Source organism: Primulina huaijiensis, chromosome 3 (assembly GCF_012295235.1).
Source record: "Primulina huaijiensis isolate GDHJ02 chromosome 3, ASM1229523v2, whole genome shotgun sequence".
In the NCBI taxonomy this organism is placed as follows: domain Eukaryota; kingdom Viridiplantae; phylum Streptophyta; class Magnoliopsida; order Lamiales; family Gesneriaceae; genus Primulina; species Primulina huaijiensis.
Genome location: NC_133308.1, coordinates 9,916,887 through 9,942,380, shown reverse-complemented (window position 1 = coordinate 9,942,380; position 25,494 = coordinate 9,916,887). Strand labels below are relative to the sequence as shown.

At 35.7% G+C, this 25,494-nt stretch overlaps 3 protein-coding genes across 3 annotated transcripts; 2 read left to right on the top strand and 1 right to left on the bottom strand.

Annotated features, from left to right (window-relative positions):
- The first annotated feature begins 825 nt into the window (after positions 1 to 825).
- Positions 826 to 5,902, top strand: LOC140973500 (protein STRUBBELIG-RECEPTOR FAMILY 7-like). The gene is made up of 15 exons (XM_073436359.1): positions 826 to 1,241; positions 2,045 to 2,177; positions 2,279 to 2,350; positions 2,435 to 2,500; positions 2,575 to 2,646; positions 2,747 to 2,815; positions 3,008 to 3,079; positions 3,159 to 3,224; positions 3,339 to 3,401; positions 3,491 to 4,085; positions 4,221 to 4,486; positions 4,559 to 4,694; positions 5,103 to 5,221; positions 5,339 to 5,495; positions 5,589 to 5,902. Exons 1-15 carry the CDS (start codon positions 1,136 to 1,138, stop codon positions 5,718 to 5,720), a joined length of 2,124 nt encoding a protein of 707 aa, XP_073292460.1. The 5' UTR covers positions 826 to 1,135; the 3' UTR covers positions 5,721 to 5,902.
- Positions 5,903 to 6,548: 646 nt separating this feature from the next.
- LOC140973499 (uncharacterized) lies at positions 6,549 to 10,428 on the bottom strand. Its single transcript, XM_073436358.1, has 7 exons — positions 10,246 to 10,428; positions 9,482 to 9,928; positions 9,347 to 9,399; positions 8,946 to 8,983; positions 8,171 to 8,489; positions 7,596 to 7,900; positions 6,549 to 7,381 (listed from the first exon to the last, which is right to left on the bottom strand). Exons 1-7 carry the CDS (start codon positions 10,256 to 10,258, stop codon positions 6,793 to 6,795), a joined length of 1,764 nt encoding a protein of 587 aa, XP_073292459.1. The 5' UTR covers positions 10,259 to 10,428; the 3' UTR covers positions 6,549 to 6,792.
- Positions 10,429 to 15,465: 5,037 nt separating this feature from the next.
- On the top strand, positions 15,466 to 25,113 carry LOC140973498 (exocyst complex component EXO84B). The gene is made up of 7 exons (XM_073436357.1): positions 15,466 to 15,832; positions 18,081 to 18,178; positions 18,666 to 19,719; positions 23,317 to 23,832; positions 23,996 to 24,184; positions 24,268 to 24,404; positions 24,548 to 25,113. The coding sequence occupies exons 1-7, from the start codon at positions 15,662 to 15,664 to the stop codon at positions 24,708 to 24,710; spliced, it is 2,328 nt and encodes a 775-aa protein (XP_073292458.1). The 5' UTR covers positions 15,466 to 15,661; the 3' UTR covers positions 24,711 to 25,113.
- The last annotated feature ends 381 nt before the right edge of the window (positions 25,114 to 25,494 follow it).

Here is a 25,494-nt window from a genome sequence, read left to right as displayed (position 1 = left end):
AATATATTATAATAATTTTTAATATGAATTTAGATATAGACAATAAACCTTATATATATATGATACTCGTGTAATATCTATAACATGAACAAATAAATGTTTTGCTAAATATTTGGAGTAAATTTTAGTTGGACACATAAACTATGGATAAATTATTAGGTTGGTGCATCAACTATTATTAATGACACAATTTATAAATATTAATTAGAAGTTAATCTGAAAAGTCTGTTTAACCCTTAAACTAAACCATTTCAACTATCATGTTTATATATATGAATTAATTTTATCAAGGAAGCAAATCATTTTCATTAATATTTTCTTAGTTGTCCCCAATATCTTTGAAGTTGTTAATTTGATACACTTAATTAACACATGCATTTCATCTGCATCTTCATTCACATATCAAATTAAAGTTTTAATTTTTGTGAAAAAATTAAAAATAATAACAAATATCTATTTGTAGGTCTCATATGAGGCCGAAGTTGCAGGTTCAAGCTCTGTCGATTTCTACGGATATAAATTTCAATAATGATATCAGTTCATGTTTACTATTTCGTTTTTGTTATGGGGTGAGGGTTGGTTTAATATAGGATCAAGTTTATCTCTCTTCCATGTTTGAAGATATATACTTTTACTCATTAAATGAATAGGCAAGTAATTTATATTTTAAGATAATATAGAGATGATATAAATAATAAAAATTATTATATTTGAAGAGAATATTGGATTTGAAAAAAGAAAGAGGTGTAGTACAGTTTCCACCTTGATTGATGGAAACTATAAAATATAAGTTAGTGAGAGAGAAAGAGAGAAGAACTCAAAGCCAATGGCTTTGGATTCGTCCTATGACTACAGGCTTTTCTTTAAGGAAAAATAGTTCCACAAAAATACGGTTCTTACAAGCTATAATTTCTTATAAAAAAATTCTAATATTATATGTAAATTCCACCTCCTCCTCCATAGAAAATAATTATAATTAAAATTTAAAAAAAAAAAAAAAAGAAGCTGAGAATGGTCTGTCAGTGTGAGAACTGAGAAGTGGTCAAGTTGAAATCTTTTTGTCCAAAACAGGAACTGGCTTTTGGGTTTCCTTTCTTGAGGTGTGGAGTGAACCAAGAATCAAGAAAAGAGAGTGATGAGAAGAAAGGTGGAGGAGGGGGCCATGGCGGTGGCGATTCTGTTAATTGGCATTCTACTTTTTGGGCTGAGATGCTCCAATGCGGCTACAGATCCATCTGATGGTCAGCACTTTTTTGAAACTTTTCACGTGTATAGATTTGAATGATTGTGTTGATATACATGAGTCAAAGAATATGCTTTCACTTTCTGAGTGTGAGTATGTGTGTGTGTTTGTGTGTGCGCAAGTATGGAGGATGTTGATGGGTTACTAGATATCTTGGAATGTCTCTTTGGTTCATGCTTGAGAGGTTATATTTAGTGGTTTCTTGATTTTTCTCCTTGCCTTGATTTGTTATGTCTTAAGTATTTGTTTAGTTTGATTTTATCATGAAACAAGCTAAATATTGTTGCTATTTTGCTTTTCATGTCGTTCAAGATTTGGTTATTGATTTAGTTGTATATTAATCATGGTCAATTTGTTTTTTATGCAATTTTGTGTTGTTCACAACTTGATTCTGTTGGGTCAATGTACATCTCTGTATATGTATGGACAATTTAAGAAACAGACATGCGATGATCTCCCGCGAAGAATGATTGTTGGTGGCCTTAATTTACATCTATATAATAATTTCAAGAAGCTAATATTTTATCATTCTCGTTATCATGCTGAGCCAATCGAATGCTTTCTTGAGGTTTTAAAGCGATTACCTTACGTTGTGGTTATTTGATAACTATTTCTGTTATTACCTTTTAGTTAGCCAATGGCAAGAGTTTTAACACTGCACTATATTTTCTGCGCAACAGTTAATTTAAACTATTGAATATTTTAGACTTGATGTGAAGAAAATCTCAGCAGAAGTAATTCATGGTCTAGTGCATAAACTTGTTATGATTTGATGAATTGACTATATATGTATATGTACAGTCTCTGCTCTCAATGTCATGTATAGTGGTTTGCATTCGCCACAGCAACTCACGAAATGGATCTTGAGTGGAGGAGATCCTTGTGAAGATTCTTGGAAGGGGATTAAATGCTCCGGAACTAGAGTCATCGAAATGTGATTTTATATTACCCCTTAATTTTTTAAGGATGTTTTTTCTTATTCTTTAAATACTTGCCATTTCCTGATGCCTGTTTTTGGTGTATGTTTTTCATCAGAAAGTTATCGGGGCTTGGTCTATCTGGGGATCTGGGATACCAGTTAGCAAGTTTGACATCAGTTACTACTTTGTGAGGCCAAGATTTTTTTGAGTTTTGTATGTTATATTATTAATTTTAACTTTCTTGACAATAAGTTCTAATGGCATTTTGTAGTGATGTCAGTAACAATAATCTCGGAAGCAGCTTTCCTTATTTTCTTCCTCCAAATGCGGAACAATTGTATGATTCATTCCTGTATAATTTATTGTTCTCGATGTTGTGTTTCAATCTCATCTTGTTATCTCATAATGCAGAAACCTTGCAGGCTGCAGACTAAATGGTCGCCTTTCCTATTATATATCGCAAATGTCTTCCCTAAAATCCATGTTAGTCATGCCTAAATTTCAAAATTCTTCCTCCCAGAAAATTTGAAATGTCTCAACTTTTTGAATTCTGATTGATTAAGAAGATTCTGTGCAATCGCAGTGATGTAAGTCACAATCAACTCCAGGAACTGAGTGTAGACTTCAGCAAGCTTTCTGCTCTCTCCACATTGTAAGACCAATCACTTCATTCCAATAACTATTTCTTTTCTCCCAATTTTAGTCGGCATATTTTGATATTTACCAATTTATCTAATTTTATGGGTCGTCTCTATCTGTGAACTAGGATATGAGGGTTATAGTGTTCTCTTTTTTTCCCTTCTGTTGATTGAATTCTATCTTATAATTAATGTTTATGCTTCAGGGATCTTTCTTTTAATGCCTTTACAGGCGATCTTCCTCAAAGTTTCCGAGCACTGACAAGCATCACTGATATGTATGTACGATGTGTTTTGTCATACAATTCTCTGTTTCTTATTCAATATGAATCATCATCGACCAACTTAATTTCGCAGGTATTTGCAAGACAATCAGTTTAATGGAACCATTGACGTCCTTTCGAATCTTCCACTTGAGAACTTGTGAGTTCTATTGGAGTTTACCATTTGACAAATCTACTCGAATCATGTAGTCTTTTAGTGAACCATGAAAACAAGAGATTCAATTTCAAGTTTATTTATTTTTTATCTGCCTAGGAATGTTGAAAATAATCATTTTAATGGATGGATTCCAGAGCAGTTGAAAGGCATAAACTTGCAGTAAGCATCTCATGATGTATATACTTTGATATGTATCATGTTCCTGTGAAGAGCGCGGTAATATGTGTGCTTTGTGCTTCACTTAACAGTTCAAAAGGTAATTCTTGGAACTCTGGGCCTGCACCTCCTCCTCCACCTGGTACTCCTCCTGCCAGCAGGCCCAACAGAAACCACAATTCTGGAGGCGCTGGTGGGTCTTCTACTGCTGGTAGCAAATCTGGTATAGGTTCTGGTGCCATTGCTGGAATTGTTGTATCAGTTTTGATTGTTGGAGCAGTTGTAGCTTTCTTCATCATAAGAAGAAGGTCCAGAAGGTCAGCCATGGACATTGAGAAACTTGATCGGCCTTTCAGTCCTCTTGCTTCACAGGAAGCTCAATGTACCTTCCAGTCTGCAGAGATGAAGCCTGTTCAAACTTCATCCTCAGCCAGCATGAAAATTTTCGAGACTCCTGTAGTGATAAACCTCAGACCTCCTCCTGCTGATCGTTCTAAATCATTTGACGAATCTGATGCCACGGCAAAGCCCATTGTTCCGATCAAGAGAGTCAATACATCTTCAATAAATGCTAAATTGTATTCAGTAGCTGACTTGCAAGTTGCTACTGGCAGTTTCAGCGTGGAAAATCTTATCGGAGAGGGATCAGTTGGACAAGTTTATCAAGCTCAATTGGATGATGAAAAGGTGCACCACATTCTTTCATCCTTTTAACTTAGACCTATTATGTTGAATTTCATTTTTCATTTCACGAGAACTCTGAAGATGAATCATAGTACTAGAGAATTGATACGGAACTAATATGCACATGGTTATAAACAGGTAGTTGCTGTGAAAAAAATAAATTCATCTGCTTTGCCCAATTCCAAAGATTTTCTGGAAATTGTGTTGGATATTTCGAGGTTGAATCATCCTAATGTAACTGAATTAGTGGGGTATTGCTTTGAGCATGGACAACACCTCCTCGTTTACGAGTTTTATAAAAATGGATCTCTACATGAATTTCTGCATCTCTCTGATGAATATGTTAAGCCAATATCATGGAACAATCGTGTCAAGATTGCGTTAGGGACTGCAAGAGCACTTGAGTAAGTTCAATAATCAGTTTTATAATTTCAACAAAGTGTTTTGTCTTGTCACTTACCTACGGTCCTCTGCAGGTACCTACATGAAGTTTGTTCACCATCGGTCGTTCATAAAAATTTCAAATCATCAAACATATTACTTGATGCGGAGCTCAATCCTCACCTTTCAGATTGTGGATTAGCAGAAAATCTTATTTATAAACCAGATCAGGTATATTTAATTTAGGCTTTGACAACACTCATCTATGGTGCTATTTGAGGTAATCTGTGATCAACGATATGAGCCTCTCATAAGACTGTCTAGCCAACTGTACTCGAACTCTGTTATAGTTCAAATGCTGGCTTGTGAGCTTATAATAAATCACATATTCTCAAATATTAATATAGAAAATATATTTGTACGTATTCATATAGATAAATATATGATTTGCACGTTCACGAGACTGAGATTTAATGAGTTTGACTTGTTTACACAGTTAAGTGTAATATTGATCTTAATAGTTCTCTCTTGAAAACTGTTTCATTGTCTGGACGTATATCGTCTGAAAACTGAAAGTTCTGCAATAATCTTACTGCAAAAAGATTCTTGTTTTTATAACTAGAAACTTGGCATTTGCAGGCATCTGGCTACCTTGCCCCTGAGGTTTCCTTATCTGGTCAGTATACCGTAAAGAGTGATGTATATAGTTTTGGGGTCGTGATGTTAGAACTTGTCACGGGACGCAAACCCTTTGATAGGTATGTCAAAGCTCTCAAGAAACACAAGAACAGAATGGTAGTGAGTGCCTTGTCGCAGTCATTGTTTCTAAAATATGTCAATATATTATACAATGGTGTTTCTTTTTTCCCATGCAGCTCGAGGCCGAGATCTGAGCAATCATTAGCTCGATGGGCAACACCCGTGCTCCATGATATCGATGCTCTCTCTAAGATGGTTGATCCGGCTTTGAAAGGGCTTTTCCCTGTCAAATCTCTCTCACGTTTTGCAGACGCAATTGCTCTCTGTGTCCAGGTACTGATTTAATGTATACATCCGTTCGAATTTCCATGAGCACTTGCATTCTTTGCCCAATTATTCTAATGTGTTCATTACTGTTGTGAGCAGCCTGAGCCGGAGTTCAGGCCTCCAATATCAGAAGTGGTTGAAGCTTTGGTTCGGCTAGTACAACGATCAAACATGAGCAAGAGAACTTTCGGAAACGAAGGGACCCCTCGAGGTGAAACTGAGGACAGTTGATTGATCTGCAATCTTTATTTTTTCACCACGGCCTTCCACTTTATACGTGTGCTACATTATCTTGTATTATGTTGTTCATACCGAAATTTTACGCCACTGCGAAAAACAACCAAGATTGTCTCTTGTTAGATTTAATGTCAAACTCTGCAGCCCATTTATACGCTACTTGATAGTTGATACTTTGTGTCTCCATTCATCATTCAAATCAATCAATATATATATATCTATGTATTTACATACTTGCATAAATAAGTGTTTTCTGGGTCGTGTTTTTTCCCCCTGACACCCATATGATATTTTTTGTCCAGGTTTCTATTCTTGGTTAGACGAGTTTCAAGATTTAATATCGGTGTGTGCATTTTGTCATCCTTCTGCTATTATAAGTTCAACAAGAAAAGCATTTACTGTTTTCTATGTTCAACTAGAAAAGTTTTTACTGGTGATTTTCAATTTACATGAACATCCATCAATGAGGTTTTCAAGATTTAAATATGGAGTTTTTATGAGACTCGATCACTGGCAATTATGAGCTCTTGGGTAATTTAATGCATCAAACGCTGTCAGATTCTATCTTTGCATAATTAGCCTCAAACTAAATGTAAATATTTCCAATAGCCCCTTGTTTGATTATTCAATGCGAAGACTCTAGTGCCTGTTTTACACTTGTGCTTGAAGCGTAGAAAAGAAGTTCTTTCAGTAAATGATATCTTATACCCTTTTTGGAGGAAAATCCGTACTATTATAACAGATTTGATTCAAAATCTGTCGAACTTCTCTGACGAAAACTGAACATACTCTATCGATGGTTGGAGTTGTCACTATTGCTGATATCCACTTCATAAACATTACTCATTAGTAGCTTATGTGCTGAACAACAATTACAAGCTGAAATATTTTGTTCTCATTTCAAAACTTTTATAAATGATCCATCCTAAAACATTATCTCTAATAGCTGAAGTGTTTGGACACAATCTAAATCAAGTGACACCATTGTGACATCAAAAAATTTTGGAGTCTACAAACTTATGTACTCTAAACGTCGTGATTAAATCCACCAAATTAAACGCGCGGACTATGTTTGCTCCTCAACCTCAACCAGTCTTCCACACACCCATATCTTGGTCTTTTTCTCTTGTTTCAGGGGACCTTCAGCTTTACCAGATTGTATGTTTTTCTTTACTCCATTCAGTAAAGAAATCTTCCCATGGCTTGCAATCCCATTTGGAGTTAGTTTAGGATCAGCAAGATTCATTATTGCATTCGTGCAATTCACATTGTTAATTGATTCTTGGGGAAGGAAACCATCATAACTCGTCTGGCGAGAGTTTTCGCCAGCTTTGACCAAATCATCATAACATGAATTTGCAGCATTTCCATTCACTGTATCTGACAGTGCAAACGCATTTAAACTATAAGTTTCAGCTTCACTATCACTTGATGACAATATTTGAATATTTGTGTCTGGCTGCTGAAGTAACGGTTCAGTTGTAGCATCTGAAAACTCACATAGGACCGGATCTCCATTCTCCATCAATTTGATGAAAGATATTGCCTCAGATATTATCTCCCTGCTTTCCGATAGGGAAGCCTGAGCAAGAGTGCTACTTTTGTAGGCTATTTCCAGGGCAGTAGCAGCCTTCTCAGCTTCAGCAATCAGTAACCTGCATTTATTCATACAACAAAGACATAAGAAAATAACACTTGTACCCAGAATATGAGCAAAATAAAGCACAAAAGCTAGAGGATTTATGCTGCATTATAACTTCAGCGTGATCCAGAAAAAAAGTGATTATATATTATCACGTGTATTGAAAAGTATTTTCCCCATAAGTCTAACCAGAACCGTTATTCCATTAATGATAAATGGTAACTTACTTTGCTCTAGAAATGGCTTCACTTTTTTTGTTCATTGCGGCAACTCTTTGTGCCCTGATATTTTTTAGCATCTCCAATTTGGAACTTGCAAAAGGATCTTTGTAAAGTGGAGTACTGCTTTTCTTCAATCTAATTCTTTGGTCCTTTGTCTCATGCTTTGCAAGATCATCAGACTCAACTTTCTTCTTTGCACTTGTTTTTCGAGTCTGCTCGTCAATACTTGGCCTTTTTCGGGGCTTTCTTTCTACCCCTTCAGGTGTCCCATGAAATTTAGCCAGCCCTGAGCAAACGCGGTCACGGTATTCCTATAAGCATTAAATAGAAAACAACGAAAGAAACAAAGTCAATACTGTTGTAATGATAATCATATGATATGCAGAGGAATAATACAAGAAAACTCCGATTGATTTACAAAGTAGCCACTGTCTTAATGGTACAGTGTTTACATTTTCAAACTACACTGGTTAGAAGATTAAGATAAAAACAAATCAGTTTTAAAGACAAGAAGATATCATATGATTAATAAGACTCGAGAACAGAAAATACATTGTTCAAAGATGTAGAGAAGGTATTACAGGATCTGCCCACTTGGCAGCAATTGCTGCAGCTATCTTCCTCTTTTGTTCAGAAGACTTGGGTGCCCTTTTGCTCCCTTTGGGTCTCGAAATATTTTTTCTAAGTTCGACACTCTGATGCCATTCTTCCTCATACTGCTTCTTCAAAATCTTGTATGAATCCCATTGCACTTCTTCCTCACCAAGAAGACCCTCTCTGGAAGCTGCAGCAATTAAATGTTTCCACTCATAGTAGCACGTCTCCTGCAGCATCAATTTTTCACGTCGTCTTTCCCACCCAACTCGAACGCCCACTCCAATTTTTATCCTAGTTTCTTCACTGTACAGACAGAAGAAAGAAACAACATGCAGTAAATCAAGGACTAAGAACTGGAAATCAACAAAAAAAGAACTATTATTTAGATTCATTGACAGTAGCACATATTTTCAGTTTTTAGCTTAGAGTTATAACACCAGTTTATTCTTTTTGCGAGACAATAATCTAAAATTATTCATCTAACCATGCCAAACTAGGTAGTGATTCCACTGACAGTTCAAAGAAAAAACATGGATTGGAGATCTTTGAGTCATATCTAGTGCGGGTAAAAGAGGAGACAAGGTCTAGATGCTTTCCATGAAGGGAAGCAAACTCAACCACCTTTTCATGTAGCTATTTCCATTGAATAAGCTACTCTCTTTGTATATAATAACTTTCAGAATTATAACTCAACACAAAAGCAGCTGCTAAATTCTGAGATGAAACAAAATATTAAAGCAAATTGAAGAATTTATTCACCTTTGAGCGTGTCCCAAGTTAACCAGCTTCATCTTAATCTGCATAACAAAAATCATCGGCTATTTACAATTTCAAAACTTAAACATGAACTGCAGGTTGACAGTGACTTGACGGTGACGTTTTGACATTTTTTATAAAAAACGTAATTAATTACACAACTTATAAAATAAATTCAAATTATGCTAGAAAGGTCTATCAACAAAACTACAAACAATTTGCTCCACATATCAACACAAGGGCTGGGTGGAAACTTCAAGAACTGAACAAGGACTTCAAAACAGATATACTCACGAGACCAATGTAAATTAATTACACAGATTTACGCTGTTTAAATTCCATAATCCAAATTTTTTGTGCAGGAATTTCGTGTAACATATACTTTGTTTCCAAAATGACATCACCTTAGGATCTTGCATGGCCATCCTGGTTCTCTCTTTGATCCTCTGAATGGTTTCTGCAAACATTGTTAAATTTTAAAAACTCCACAAAAATAACAATGAATATTTTAGACATTTACAGGGCCTAGTAATCAGTACCTGGACTGTGCTTCTTGCCTTTGTTCCAAGGCGTGTTCCCTTTGTTTGCTTTGGAAATTCTACTCCGTCTCAGCCTCTCTCTCTCGTCCACCTCAGTAGAGTCTTCACCAGAAGCTTGGGGTTCACACACATAAGCATTTGATCTTATTGAATCAATATCCATCTTCAATGTGTTCCGGTACTGTTTCAACTCTTCATTTTTGCAAGCTCTATTGGTTATCTCAAGGGCGGGAACAGCCTTTACAGTCAGCCCACCTCGGCATACCTCAATTCTCCCCAAATTAATGTTCTTACCCACTTTTTTAGTGCTAGTAATACTTTTCCAAGAAAGCGAAGATGCCAATGGCCTATCATTGTCTATTACTAATTTACTGTGAGAGCTGCTTTCAGAACTAAATGTAAATATGTTGTTGTGGAAACAAGAACAAGGTTGTGAAATGGCAATATCTGCAAAACAAGAATGGCATTATGGCATTCAGACATCGGATGGCTTTCCTCAGAAACATCATACAAAGCAAACGCATATTTCATAATTACTTGCACACAACAAGAAGTAAATCAAGCCATATACATAAACACAAATCGAAATGTATATAATTTATGCTAATTAAAAACGCTGAAGAACAAAAGAAACTAAGTGGGCAAAAAGAAAATGCTTCGTCCAAGAGAAACACGAATCTTCAACCAAAAAACGAAACACGGTAGAACAAACATAAACAACAAAATCAGGAACAAAAAAGAACCAAAAATTAGTTTGCTTTTACCTAAAAAAGGCATGGAAACTCATCAAATCAGAAGTCCGGGGCTCAAATGTGAAGAAAATCGCTGATTATTGCCCGGTACAATTCTTAGTCAACCAAGATTTGTGAAGATTAGTCAGAGGAAAAAAGGTTGTTGATTCTGGAAGATAATTTGAAGAGCCACACACCCATCTCAGTATCCAAGGAATGAGCGCCCGCTGGATAACGATATGAATGTGATTTGGTAAGCTTTTATTTATTTTCTTTTTTAGGTATTTAACTATTTAAAAATTATTATTTTATTAACTTGTATTTAAGATATCCATTCTCTCTACTTTGAGGATTATATACTCCAATTAAGATTACTTCTCTCCTTACTCTGAAATACTCAGAGTACTCTTGTCTTGAGAGTTCGTCACAGATTTACTCGGAGTTCTCACTTGTTCGTTTTAAGTTATCCGAGAATTCAACTCACATGGTTCGATCTAGACTATAGTTCTGATACTCCTTGTTGTACAAAACTGACATATCTTTACAATGATATGATATGTTCACTTTGAGACAAGCCTCAATGGAATTGTTTTTGGATGTATCTAAAATGTCTCACACCAATAGAAATATATTTTCATCTTATTAACTCATGATATTTCTCGTGTATTTGCAATATGAGACTTTAGTTGCATTCTTAACGATATCATCCTTGAAAGTAGATTACGTGCACCCACTGACAAAACTCAAAAGAAAATAAGGGAACCCAGAAATCCAAGTCACCCAAAGGGTCAGGTCACGTGGAGGATCCAAATCACCCACGAAAGACTAAGTCACCGGAGATATAAGAATCACTTGAAGTGTGCTATCCGAAGAGTCCAAATCACCCGTAGACCAAATGTCACCTATAAGCCCAAAATCACTCAAAGAGTTTCAAGTCACCGGTAGGATCCTAGTCATCTAAGATGACTGAGTCACCAAGGAGGGCAGAAATATCTTATTGACAAAAATACTTGTCCAATCTCACCCTCACTAGAACTACCCGAAAAACTTAGGCCATAGTTATTGGAGCAGCGTTTATCGCACCCACGATGAAATGGAATTTTAAAATTTTTGTTTCGACATTCGAAACGCTCTTTGGGTGTCGTAGGAATTTAAATATACACGGAGTGTTTAGAATTGTCACATTTCCGTATATTACGTTGGCTCCAAACTATTCCGAATTTTAAGCGTAGATAATCCTTCTTGTATATTCATTCGAACAAATATCCCGCCTTTGATCGTCAAGTTAAGTCCATGATTAGAGACTTTGTTTCTTGTATAGATCGCACTAGAGATCTCAAACAATTTCTGCATTGAGACTAGGACACAAAAATTTCAGAAATTCAGAGTTGGTACAACGGCAACGCGGTGACGATGATGGAAGGTGTATCGACCGAAATTAATTTTCAAAAGGAAAGGGGTTGGCCGAAAGTTGTATTGGGATATATATATATATATTATATTTATATGCATAGACATATTATCTAATATTGAATAACCATTATTTAATTTTCTTGATTAACTTATTAGTTAAATAATTCTAGACCTCTCTAGAATATTTTATGATAAGTTTGTACATATTAGTAGTCACTACTCATAATAAAATTATTTAATTAGTAAATTTAAATTCACTAAATAAATAATTGTGAACTCATTATAACCCTGTTCGAAGATCTGACAGCGCCGATGTATCAATGACAAATCTTGTTTATATAATGAAAATTGAAAATTTCGAATATCAAAATTTCCCCTAATCTATTTTTGCAGCTGCCTGTTTTGTGAAGTCTTTCACCAAAATAAGCAGTTCCACTTTCCTTACTCAAGTAGTAGTTAAACTGACTTCCAATTGTTTCATCCTATGGAATCAACTTATAAATTCTTTTATAAGCATTCCATTTGATCTTCATCAAACTACAATCATCAAATTCAGCTCCTTTAAAAGGTTCGGTTAATGCAGTTGGAGTGTTTAGATAGTGCAGAATTAGACTAAAATATAGATAGAATACTAAGGGTGAGGTACTGTAAGAGCCGAATAGATAACAAAATAGAATACACGATTTTCATGGATGTTCAAAGTTTTCAAATGCTTCTACGCCACCCTTCTATCTCAAGGATATATTTTTCACTAAAAGACTTTGATGTATTACAACATATTGTAATAATCCAGTTTAGTTGGACTTATATATTGTCAAATTGAAACTCTTAGTTTTTCGATACCTTACAGTAAATAATTGAATCGCTCTAAAGAATAGCCTGAATTCTATGAATAAATACAATGAAATAAGAGCTTGAGTGTGTGATTTGTAAACTGAATTTTTTTTGAAAGTGTATCGCAACTGATTGATTATTGTAGGTTGTTCGTTCAGTGTTTTTCACCAACCTTCTCCATCTGAATCGATCAGCTATATATAGTCTTCGATTCCAATTATCACATTGAATGCATTTAATGACTAATATTTGTTGAATCATCTCTTAGTCTAAGTAGATGACTTTATCTGATAGTAGTACGAAATATCAGATTGTTCTGCTCTGTTTCATCTGTTCTGCTTTGGTATGAACTGTCAGTCTGTCGACTGATACTAAAACTGATGATGTGGCTAACTGGTCAAGAGTCAATTGGTCGACAGATCAGTTCAACTAGACAACATCAGTTCTAATTGATGTCTTCTTAGTTTTGAATACTTCAGTTGATGTAGGACTTCCAAGATTAGTTACGTGAAGTTTTTAGTTCTAATTACCAATTCCTTTGCTGAACTTCGTATCATCGGTTTTAACACTTATTTATTCTTATAAGAATTTTAATCCATTTATGTAACGCTCGAAAAATCAGTCCACGTAGATCGCATGCATTAAAATTATTAAAGTGCTAAAATATTTTAGTTAAATGATTTCGGATGCGTGAATGATATATTTTGAGTGACTAAATGATTAATTGTGTAATTTTGATTGGTTTCATAATTTAAAGATTTTCAGACGAATATCGATGGTTGGCCGGGGATGGAGGACTGGATACGATTAAGGTTTTAAAGATTTAAAAGCTAAATTTTTTAATTTTAGTTAAGAACATATTTATTTTAAATATTTTAAAAATTATTTCATTTTTAAGGTCAAGTTTAAATTAATTAGTGAGATCAAGAATTTTATGTAATTTATAAGGAATTTTTGGAAATAGGTGTTTTTAATTATTTTAAATTGAGGCTTAGTGATTTTATTAATCTTAAATGGGCCCAATTTATTAATAAAAAAATTAAGGTTGACAAGAAAAAAGGGTAGAAAAAAATAGGAACCGCTCGTCACCAACGTTCCACCGCTTCGTTATTTGTATTTCGAGCGTTTTAAACGCAAATGTACATTTCTAAACTTTCTTTTTACACCATTCAAATCATATTATGTGTGTATAATCATGTTTGCATGAATAATATGAAACCCTCTTTTTATTTTTGTTTTTATGGCATAAACATGATAAAACTTGATTTTCATCTTTTAAAACTCTTACTTATGATTCACAAAAGGGCTGCCATGGTAGGGCTATGGGAAGGGATGAATTTCAATGTGTTTAAGGGCCCATAGATGCATGTTTAAGGGCTAGACAAGATAAGATAGCAATATGAACGAAAATTTGAGTTTCTATGGGCTAGGGTTTTCAGATAGAGTTTCTAGAAGGAGACGGCTCTTAGCTGATTTTAGAGCAGTTCATTTCTATGGTCAATGATCATATAAGGGCGGCCTCTTTACCATTCTGTATCCTTTTTCCCCAGTTCAAATCCGGGTGTCGCCTGATCAAACAAAAAACCCGAAATCTCCCCCAGAGGGAAAGATACTTCCCTTTTGGGCCGGTTGTGGGCGAGGAGGGAGTTATTGTCTATCGTTGGCCTCTATGGTAGAATCAGTCGGGGGGCATGAGAGGCGGTGGCCATCCGACGGATCTGTTATGGTTATTTCGTACCCCTCTCTTTTCTTTTCGTATAATTTTACTTACTATACCCGCTCCTGTAGCATTATAAACTGTATTGTTACTCTTGCTTCCGTCGGGATAAATCTGACCCCTTCCCCTATTTCCCCCTACGTACATAGGATATTTTAAGAAGTGAACATCCTTCTTAGTAGCGGGGTCGGGGGAAAGAATAGGAAAGGCGATTTCGTTATATTTCTGACCAGGGACAGGCCCTATCACAAGAATATTTTTTTGATTAGGGCGGTAGCTCTGAAAAGACAAATTGCCTATCTTTTCTTTCATCTTGGGAGAAATACGATCGGAAGGAGCTAATTCAAACCCCTCCGGTAAAATAAGAACAGCCCCNGATACGCTTTCGCTTAAGTTTTCAGCCAAATTCTTAATAATTTAGCATGATGGATTCTACCGTTTATGGATTTTACCCCAACATAGTGGGTGTCAAAGACCCAAAATAAAAATTTCAATTTATTCCCTGAATTTAGTGTCAAAACATTATTTCACAAAGACAAGTGATATGTTTCTATTATTTTATCGGATGATCTAAATCCCAATCATCTTTACTTATAATTATCTAAATAAGGTTACTTAAAATTATTATACTTACCACTCCCAACTCGTAGGATCTCTCAAGAGTGGGTGGTCTATTATGGATTATACCCTATTAATCGTATAACCCAATTCAATCATTTAGATCTTGTAAATAAAATAATCAGATTTAAGTTAGTAGGATATTGAGACCAATCCCACCAACCCTTTAAAAGCCTATAAATACACATCTCCTCTCATTATTAGGAAGTTCTCATTTTCCATTTCAAACACGGTTTTGTTTAGAGTGAATTTCATCGAGTCATCGTTGACTTGAGCGTAATTTTTTTTTTGGAAAATGTACAACGTCTCTAACGGTCGGTGATGACGCCCATGACAACTCGCAAAACTTTCTTCTTAGGAAGTATAGAAAAGACACCTGACTATCCGGATCGGTTGATTACTTGATTGATTAACTATATGAATACTTTAATTTTGAATGATATTATTTTTTTGACAACATCTATACAATACCAATTTTCTGAATCATCTCTTTCTGTCTCATTTCAATAACAATTTTCTGAATCATCTCTTTCTGTCTCATTTCAATATTACCTTTATTTTAATTTCATCACATATATTATATGCATTTTTTTTATTATATTGTATAACTAGTAAATAGTAATCATCAAATTTTAAAATTGTAAAAATATAATAATAAATTATAAACAATACATGCGTCAATTAGAGACAACCCCCGCCGAGTAGTTGAGCTTCTTTAGGCTAAAGACAAGCAAGTCTCTCCTCCGCCAACCGAAACCCACGCCGGAGAAATTCTCCGGCTGTCTATCATATTAACCCTAATCTGTATTCATGATCTACCACATCGGATCTGAATCCTAGCTTAGTTTTAGTCTACTCGTTTTCAACATGGCTTCAATCAAGGCATCTCGGTCCAGATCACTACATTCCGCAGCTGCAGCAAAGGCGAATCTCAAAGATGTAGCCGCCAAATTCGATGAGAATCTCAACGTCTTCAAATCCGATAATTTCGACGCCGACACATATGTCCAGTCCAAGTGTCACTCCCTCAACGAAAAGGTTTCCCCTTTTTATGTTTCTACTTCTTTATGCTGTCAATTTTTGTGCTTATTATTTGGTTGTAAGACTTCTTTTACGATTTCTTGATGAAGATATAAATAATCATATTTTTCTTAGGGTAATGAATCGTTTTAATCTTGCAAATGGTAATTATAAGAATGAATTGTTTGAAACTTGTAAGAAATTCTCCATCTATATTTATTATGAGCCATGCCATTAGAGTTTGACTGCATTTGCTTCCTTTAGATTGTTTTTGAGGGGAAACAAAGGCAATGTTTTCCCCAAAAACTTATCCACATATTTCCAATTTTCTTTTCTAAAAATATATTGTCTTCTCATTTCCGTACTTGTACAATCATGATCTTATATTCAATTTTTCATTCCTTTGAATATAATTTCATTTTATTCTTATATTTTATTACAATACATTTTTTTTCAAATTGTAAAATAAACACGTAAAAAATGCATAATCCGAGCACATAATCAAACATACACCCACACCCTATTATCCGATTTATATAGGGTTGGCTGTCTTTTAGTAGTTGGGTTGGCGGGGAAGAGAAATGGGAAACTTTCAATACGTGAAAATTATTAATGTTTATGATAAGTTTTTTCCATAAAAAGCTTCAAAAGACGAAACGTGGCCAGATTCGGTTCAGAAATTATGGGGCCAAATTTCCTTGTATACTTTTATGAAAATCTGTTGTAGATATTTTCTCGACCATCTTAATAGAATTCATTGGATCTATGTTACATGATGTACAACTTGTCTTTGTGCCACTTAGAGTTCTGTGTTGATTTGGCAAATACATGCATGCTACAATTGAGTATCATTGGATGACAAAATGGTCATTAGTTAAGAATCTTGGCAATTATCTTTGACAAAATGTGGAAGCATGTGGTATTTCCATCGACTTCAGTGGCATTTGGTGCATCGTCCGTTATTATGGCATCAACATTTGATGATTGGTTTTGAAAAAAATAATCATATTTGTTATTTAACTTTTATTTAGTTAGAAGTTGCAAGCCTTGTGGTTTGGACTTCTGATGACCATATTTATAAAAGTTGTTCCCAGGCTCAGAGGCCAGCCTTTGAACCTTGACTCACACACCAGTGTAGGCCTTTGAAAAAGCGTATAACCTTAATGATGAAGCCCTGTCATTGGTGCGCAATTAAGGTTCAAGCCACTTTGTAAACGTACTTCAAAATTGAAGTATAGGAATATGAATATAATGCAAAATTACAGTAATTCATTTCGCTTCTAAACTAATGACTATATATTTAACTGTTGTTTATTAACTTGTCAAGTATGTAATGGATTATACATTAAAATTCTTCTCAATTTTTAATATCGTAGCGTGTTGTTTTCTAAGCGCTCCACTTCAATAGACCACACATCTTGCCTTGTGCCCATGCCCTACTCTATCTATGCGCCATGAGCATCCACGAGTGTGTTAACTGTCCTCATCAGCTTCATTTCGTTGAACTACAGATTATACAAATTGATGGCGACAAACAATTTCTCAACGTAGGGTAATTGAACAGGCATGGATAACACAGGTTTTGATGGAATCTATTCGACAACTGAATGTTATATCTGTGGAGAATTTGACCCTAGTGTTAGATAGCATTTTGTTTTGCTTGGATGACCTAAATGTACGTGGTTCACATAATTGGGCTGCAATGTTATTTCCTATGTTTTGCTTGAATTGATGCTTAGAAAGTTGCATGTTAAGATCATATTGATGATTGACATGGTAAAAATATCAATCAATGAGATTCTTTCTTGTCGCCAGAAGATATCATTTACGTAAAAATTCAAAATTTGTGATTGTGCAATTACCGTAGTCCTGAATTTTTTCAGCAAAAGAAACAGGTTTTAGTTCTATGTGTTTAGCACCTGAATGTTGTTTTACAGAGAATTTGACCTTAGTGATATCATTGTATTTTGCTTAGATGAGATGTACATAGTACGTAAAATTGTGACTTTGCTCAAGCGTCTGGAGACCACAATTAACACCATGTGCTCTAAGGAGTACTCTAAACAAAATCAAATGACTCCGAAGTTGATTGTCATGAGTTGAATGGAGGGGGAAAATTCATGTTCTTTTGCAATGATTAGGTCCAAAGTTTATATCTTATTCCTATGTTTACTTCTGCTCCCATCTGGTCCTTTCAAGGTTTCAATTTTGTAGGAATATGTGCTTTGTCCAGGAATTGATACATGTACATATATATGTTTTGCAGGAAATTAGACAATTATGCTCGTATCTTGTGGATCTGAAGAGAGCTTCTGCGGAAGAAATGCGCAGAAGTGTATATTCTAATTATACAGCTTTTATTCGGTCAGTTTTTTCTCTCATTTCTTCTCTTTTTGGAGATAGTATTATGGAGCTGGAAACTGGGAAAAATAAGCCATGCGTATATCTTTAAGATCTATTTTTCAAAACCATATAATAAATCACACCTTTATGTTAACTCTATTATTGAATTTATTTTGCCAAACAGTACAAAGTAGTATGTTAGAAGTTTTATTGTACAATGAGATCATACATGATACAACTACCAGCTAAGCTCTAGACCATTTGGCAACAGCCGCATAATCCAGGTTCTCCTTTATACTAATTTAGTTTTTTGTATAGGCATGCTCTCTTTCTTTCGCCCCTCATTTCCTTTAAAAAATATTATATGGTTGTTCCTGTCGACAATAGATGCTTTATTGAATTTGTTGGACTTTTTTCTCATTATTTGTTTGCAGTGTGCGTAGCTGTTGTCTAGTGCTCATTAAGTCAATCTAAAATTCCTTTTTCTCCTATTTTACAAAATTTGCAGTACATCCAAAGAGATTTCAGATTTAGAGGGTGAGCTTTCTTTGATGAGAAACTTGCTATCCACCCAGGCAACAATGGTTCATAGTTTAGCCGAGGGAGTTCATATGGAATCTGTCTCAGCTTTTGTTTCTGATCACTCTACGGAAAATGGTTTATCTGGAGATGAAGTTAGAGAACCTTCAGATATTGAGAAATGGTCAACAGAATTTCCTGATTTCCTTGATGTTTTGTTGGCTGAAAGGAGAATTGATGAGGCTTTAGCCTGTCTTGATGAAGGAGAAAGCTTATTGTCTGAAGCAAAAGAAAAGAAAACATTTAATCCACCGTTGCTTTTGTCACTCCAGACAACTATAATTCAACGTAGGCAAAAGTTAGCTGATCAGCTTGCTGAAGCTGCGTGTCAACCTTCAACACGGGGTACTGAGCTTCGCACTGCTATATCGGCTCTCAAAAAGCTTGGTGATGGTTCTCGTGCTCATAGTCTACTACTTAATGCGCATTACAAGAGATACCAGTACAACATGCAAAGCCTACGTCCATCAAGCTCTTCTTATGGAGGAGCATACACAGCAGCACTTTCACAGCTAGTATTCTCTGCTATTGCTCAAGCAGCCAATGATTCTTTGGCTATTTTTGGTAAGGAGACAGCTTATACATCTGAGCTTGTGGTGTGGGCTACAAAACAGACAGAAGCCTTTGCCCTGCTTGTCAAAAGGCATGCATTAGCGTCATCTGCTGCTGCTGGGGGTTTGAGATCTGCTGCAGAATGTGTTCAAATAGCTTTAGGGCACTGTTCACTGTTGGAAGCTCGTGGGCTTGCTCTTTGTCCAATACTTTTGAAGCTTTTCAGGCCTAGTGTCGAGCAAGCATTGGATGCTAATCTTAAGCGGATTGAAGAGAGTACAGCTGCTCTAGCTGCTGCTGACAATTGGGAGCTTACATATCCTCCAACCTCTGCACGCATGCCTGGAAGGACTAGTGCAGCTATCAGTGGTGCTATGGCACATCAGTATAAGCTCTCTAGTAGTGCTCATCGTTTCAATTTAATGGTCCAGGTAAACATATTAGTTCTCTCCAACGTGACATGATAAATCCCTTTTTCAGCAATCTTATGGGATATCTTTGTATGCTAGCTCAAGAGATAGAATATGATCATGAGGCTGCTGACTTTGGTCGGAGAAATGCTTTACTCTTCTGACTGCATGAATAAACACGTATAGATTTCTCTAGAACGTTAGATATTATATAATTTGGTTGATGATATATAAAGAGTATTCTATTTCAAACTGGAAATGTGATTAACTGTTGCAAGACTGGATCTCAAGGGGTTTAGTGGACCGGATCAAGGGTACTCTAGAAGAAATAGGAAGGGAGCGAATGAGGGGAGTGATTAATAAAATGTGAGGGAGGAGAGAAATTATGGTTCATTTTGTTATTTTGTTTTGAATGTTGTGATGATGATATCTCTTGTACAAAGGATTATCTCTGGAAACTTTATTTCCATTATATGCCATCATATTTCTTTCTTTTTTTATTTTATTTTTATAAGAAACGATATTTTATTAATAATATAATAAGAATTAATTACAATCAGTGGACTAGTGGTCCACTTTCAACAGAAACTTCATAATATCAATGCTCTATCAATGATACACATAAGCTCAATCTCTGAATATATCTGAGATCGACACGTTCTTAAATTCATCATGAGTGCCAATTCACGTAGCAACTTTGATCTTTATTTTATCCAAGCACTCGTCACTATTGTCTTCCGTGTCTTCAAAAATTCTTCGATTTCTTTCTAACCACACTGTCCAACATATTCCTTGAACCACAACTTGCCAAAAAATTCTCCCCCTCCTACCAATTAGCTGTCCTAGATCCATAGAAAATAAATCATTCGTTGACTGAGGCACCACCCGAACCAAGTTCAGTTCTTTCAAAGCTATAGCCCACAAGCCGCTCGTGAATGCACAACGAATTAGCATATGATACTGTGTTTCCGTAACATTCTTACACAACACACACCAATTGGGGGCTCATGGCAATTGAGAGCCATTTTTTTTGCATCATCTCCGAGGTCGGCAGTTTACCCAGAATCGCTGTTCACGAGAATACCTGAATCTTTTTTGCAACTGGGATCTTCCAAATAACATGGAAATAAAGAAAATCGGGAAAGCGACTTTGTTGAAAAAAAGACTCAAAAGAAAGATTTGACAAAAGACCAGAAGGATCCCCACTCCACACTTGATAGTCATTTACCCCTTCACTTAACCTAATCCTACCTATCTAACAATCCTAATAACTCGGTCAACTCTAATAATTCCTCATCTCTCACACCCCTTCGAAAATGCAAATCCCATGAATGGGAAGACGAAATTGTCAAATTGAACAAAGTGTGATGTAGACATATTATGAACCGTGGATAGTTGGAATAAAGCTAGATAAAGTTCTTTAAAGGAAGAATCCTCCTACCAAATGTCTTCCCAAAATCTAGCTTTCTTACCTCCTCTAACCTTAATCGTAACTAATTGTTGAAAAGTCGGGTATGATCGGGAAATAAACTTCCATGGGCATCTGACTGTGACGTTTTTTGCTAAACCCGCATCCCACCCATTCTCTTGTAATTAATATTTACTCGCTATGATCTTCCACAACAACGTCCCATTTTTTACATAAAATTTCCACCACCGTTTCCCCAACATGTCCTTGTTTCTCAAAATAATATTCCCAATACCCAATCTGCCTTTTTCTTTAGGTTTGCACACATGTTCTCAGGCAACCAAGTGACTATGTCCTTCACCATCGGATTCGTCCCATAAAAAAAATTCTCTCCATCGCGTCCGCTAGACATATTGGCACCCTAAAAAGAGACGTAATAAATTGTGAGTGCATTTAAAATTGATATTATCAAAGTTAACATTCCCCCTCTTGACAAAAAACTTTCTTCCAACTAGCCAATTTTTTCGACATCTTAGATAGGATGGGTTTTCAAAACGAGGTTTGTAATGGATTTCCACCTAAAGGCACTCCCAAATACTTAATCGACCACTTCTCCTTACCACATCCAATTTGCTGTGCTAACAATTCAACTTCTTATTCTTTACAATGGATACCTAACAAAGCACTCTTTTCCCAATTGATTTTTAATCCAGACATGTCACAAAATGCTCTCACAACTTTCACCAAAAACCTGATATGATCCTCTTTCTTAACAAAGAATAGAGTATCGTCCGTAAACTGAATATGAGATATCTCTATCCCGTCTTTTCCAACCTCGATCACTCTGATTAAATTCTTGTCCTTAGCTTTATCAACCAATCTTCCCAACACATCCGCTACCAAATTAAACAAAAAAAAAAGAGACAGCGGATCACCTTGTCTAAGCCTTTTATGAGCATTAAATTTACCCCTTGGCTTTCTGTTAATCATAATGGAAAATGATACGTTCGACACACATCCTTTGATCCATATTTTCCATCTCTCTCCAAACCCCTTTTTCCTCAATGCAAAATCCAAAAATCCCGATCCACGTTGTCATATGCTTTTTCGAAATCCACCTCATTACCCACATTTTTTTCTTTTTCCTCCCGTCTTCCAATAGTTCATTCACAATAAGACCACAATTGAGTATCTGTCTCCCTCAACAAACACATTATGAGATTCGGATATTGTTTCTGACATCACATTCTTAATTCTTGTTGTTAAGACTTTTGCTATTTTCTTATACAAACTTGTTGTAAGGCTGACCGGTTTGAAATCCTTAACTTTGATCGATTCATTTTTCTTCCGGATCAAACAAATGTACGTTTCATTGGTTACACCATTTATGATTCCGCTTTCAAAAAACTCATTGATAACCTTCATTAAGTCTCTTTTAACAATATGCGAGCACTCTTGAAAAAAAGCCAAAGTGAAGCCATCCGCCCTCGGACTCTTACATCCATCACACTGAAAAACTGCCTTCTTGACCTCCTCTTCTTAGAACTGTTTTTCTAAATCTCGACTCAAATCTCCATCAACGGGGCATCACTCCACTCTTTTAATACCCCAACCTCTTATGTCTGACTTGCTATACAGCTCCTTATAGAACTTCACAATAATTGAGACAATTTCATCTTCATCACTAGTAGCTGATCCATCATCTCTTTCCAATCTATCAATGGTAGCCTTACTCCTCCGTTGATTTAAAAGCGAATAAATTTTTTTTGTATTGTGATCCCCTTCTTTAATCCACTGCTTCTTTCCTTATTTTGTTGATTATCGGTTGCAACATTAACTATGCACATGTGGTGCATGATTAAGGCTAAAAGTGCAATGTAGGATAAACAGTCGTGCTTGTCCTTGTAGAAAATTTTGTCCATAGCTGAATTTTCAAAAAGTGAAGTGTAAAGATTGATTCTGGTTGATGGTGAAGTCTACATAAGTGAAAGATTTTGATCAGTCTAATTTATTGGTTGATATCTTTTTCCACAGCCTAGTGTTTGCTCCTTTTCAGATTTAAATCTATATTTTTTTTTATGTTTTAAAAATATAAATTGCTTCTGGTATGAGTATGCATTTGCCATATCTTATTTACATTTATCTGATTTCATTTTGTTTACCTGGTGAAAACTTCTAGCTGGTTATGCCGCCCTTTTTATTTTGTGCAGGATTTTTTTGAAGACGTAGGACCCCTGTTAAGTATGCAGTTGGGAAGTCAGACCTTGGATGGCCTGTACCAGGTGTTTAATACCTATGTTAATATGCTCATACAAGCATTACCCAGCTCCATGGAAGAAGAGGCCAATGGTGAAGGTTCAGGAAATAAAATTGTTCGGATGGCTGAAACCGAGGCCCAACAGATTGCATTGCTTGCAAATGCATCTTTACTAGCCGATGAGCTTTTGCCACGTGCTGCCATGAGACTCGCCCCATTGAATCAGGCTATTCACAAGGATGATTCTCGCAGAAGACCTGTGGACCGTCAAAATCGAAATCCTGAGCAAAGGGAATGGAAGAGGCGCCTTGTGAATTCTGTTGATCGTTTGAAAGATAGTTTCTGTCGCCAACATGCGTTAGAACTTATTTTTACTGAAGAAGGCGATAGCCATCTAACCGCAGATATGTACCTAAACATGGATGGGAAATTGGGTGAGATGGAGTGGTTCCCTTCTCCTATATTTCAGGTTGTCCTCTTATGATGTTGAATTTACCTATTTATTTCATTATAATAGGTTGCATCTATTACCAGTGCAGGGTTTATACATTGCTATATCTTTCCATACATTGTAATCTTGATGATTATCTGGACTGTATATTTGAGATGGCTATCTTTTGTTCTACTTCCAGGAACTATTTATAAAACTGAATAGGATGGCTGGCATAGCAGCAGATATGTTTGTAGGTCGCGAAAGATTTGCCACGTTATTATTAATGAGGCTCACCGAGACTGTCGTCTTGTGGCTTTCAGAAGACCAAACATTTTGGGATGATATTGAAGAAGGGCCTAGGGCTTTAGGTCCTCTTGGTCTACAACAGGTTTGTAAAATGATATCCCTTTTACAAACTCTTCCGTACTCCATATTAGTTGTACTCTTGTTTATATGTTTGATTGGTTGCAGTTCTATTTGGATGTGAAATTTGTCATGTGCTTCGCTTCGTATGGCCGCTACTTGTCTAGGAACTTACACCGTGTTCTCAATGATATTATATCTAAAGCAATGACTTCATTTGGTGCAACAGGCATGGATCCAAATAGGTACACGATTACCTGTAAGCTGGCACATATGCCATGCTTATATCTTCGTTAATTCCAAAAATAGTATTATCAACTTGGATTAGCTTTTATGTGGCGGTTGGGAACTCACAAATGAGAAAACTAACAAGTGATGCTTGTTGTAGTGTACTTCCTGAGGACGACTGGTTTAATGAAATTTGTCAAGATGCAATAGAGCGATTGAGTGGGAAACCGAAGCTTGTCAATGGGGAGCGAGACCTGAACAGCCCGACTGCATCCGTTTCAGCACAATCAATTTCCTCTGTCCGATCCCATGGAAGTTCCTGATGTATATTGGGGTAGAATGCAGAGAATTTTTCCTGGATCATCGTGCCCTCTTGTATACATATCAAGATCCACACATTTCTTTCGCATTTTTTCAAGAGCAATGGATGTGGCAGCAAAACCTTTTTATTTGATTCCTTAGAAGGTCCAAATTCACTACATTTCGATGTTTTGGCGAATATGTATATCTTGTACATTAATCTTTAAATAGACAAACTTCTTTTGACTTGTATTTGCTTGTTTGGATTGTGCTGTGTGTGCAAAGCAGTCTCATAACCATTCCTTTCATATTGATATTTGTCCATTTGCAGTGGCTTTGATTCTTTGACCTATCATTGTATGTTAATGTGTAGAAAATAAGAAAACAATATTGGCGCGTTATTTTTTACTACGGGTTTAAAGGATACTTTGATGTCTGTGTTGGTGTGTTTTTGAAACTTTATTGTGAAGCGATTAATATTTAGGCAAAAACTTGTGTGAGACGGTCTCACGGATCTTATTTGTGAGAAGAATATTTTATTTGAGTTATCCATAAAAAAATATTACTTTTTATGTTAAGAGTATTACTTGAATATGGGTAGGGCTGATCCATCTCACATATTAAGATCGTTGAGATTCATTTATTTAATGGATAACATAATTGTTTGATGTGGAGGATATAAGAAATTAATCAATTGGTTTTGCTTTTTCCAGTCTTTTGAGTAAAGTTTAACTGATTAATGTCTCTTTATTCTGTTGTGCTCATCGAAATAACTGCCTAAGCATACGCAAGCGCTAAGTAAGCAAA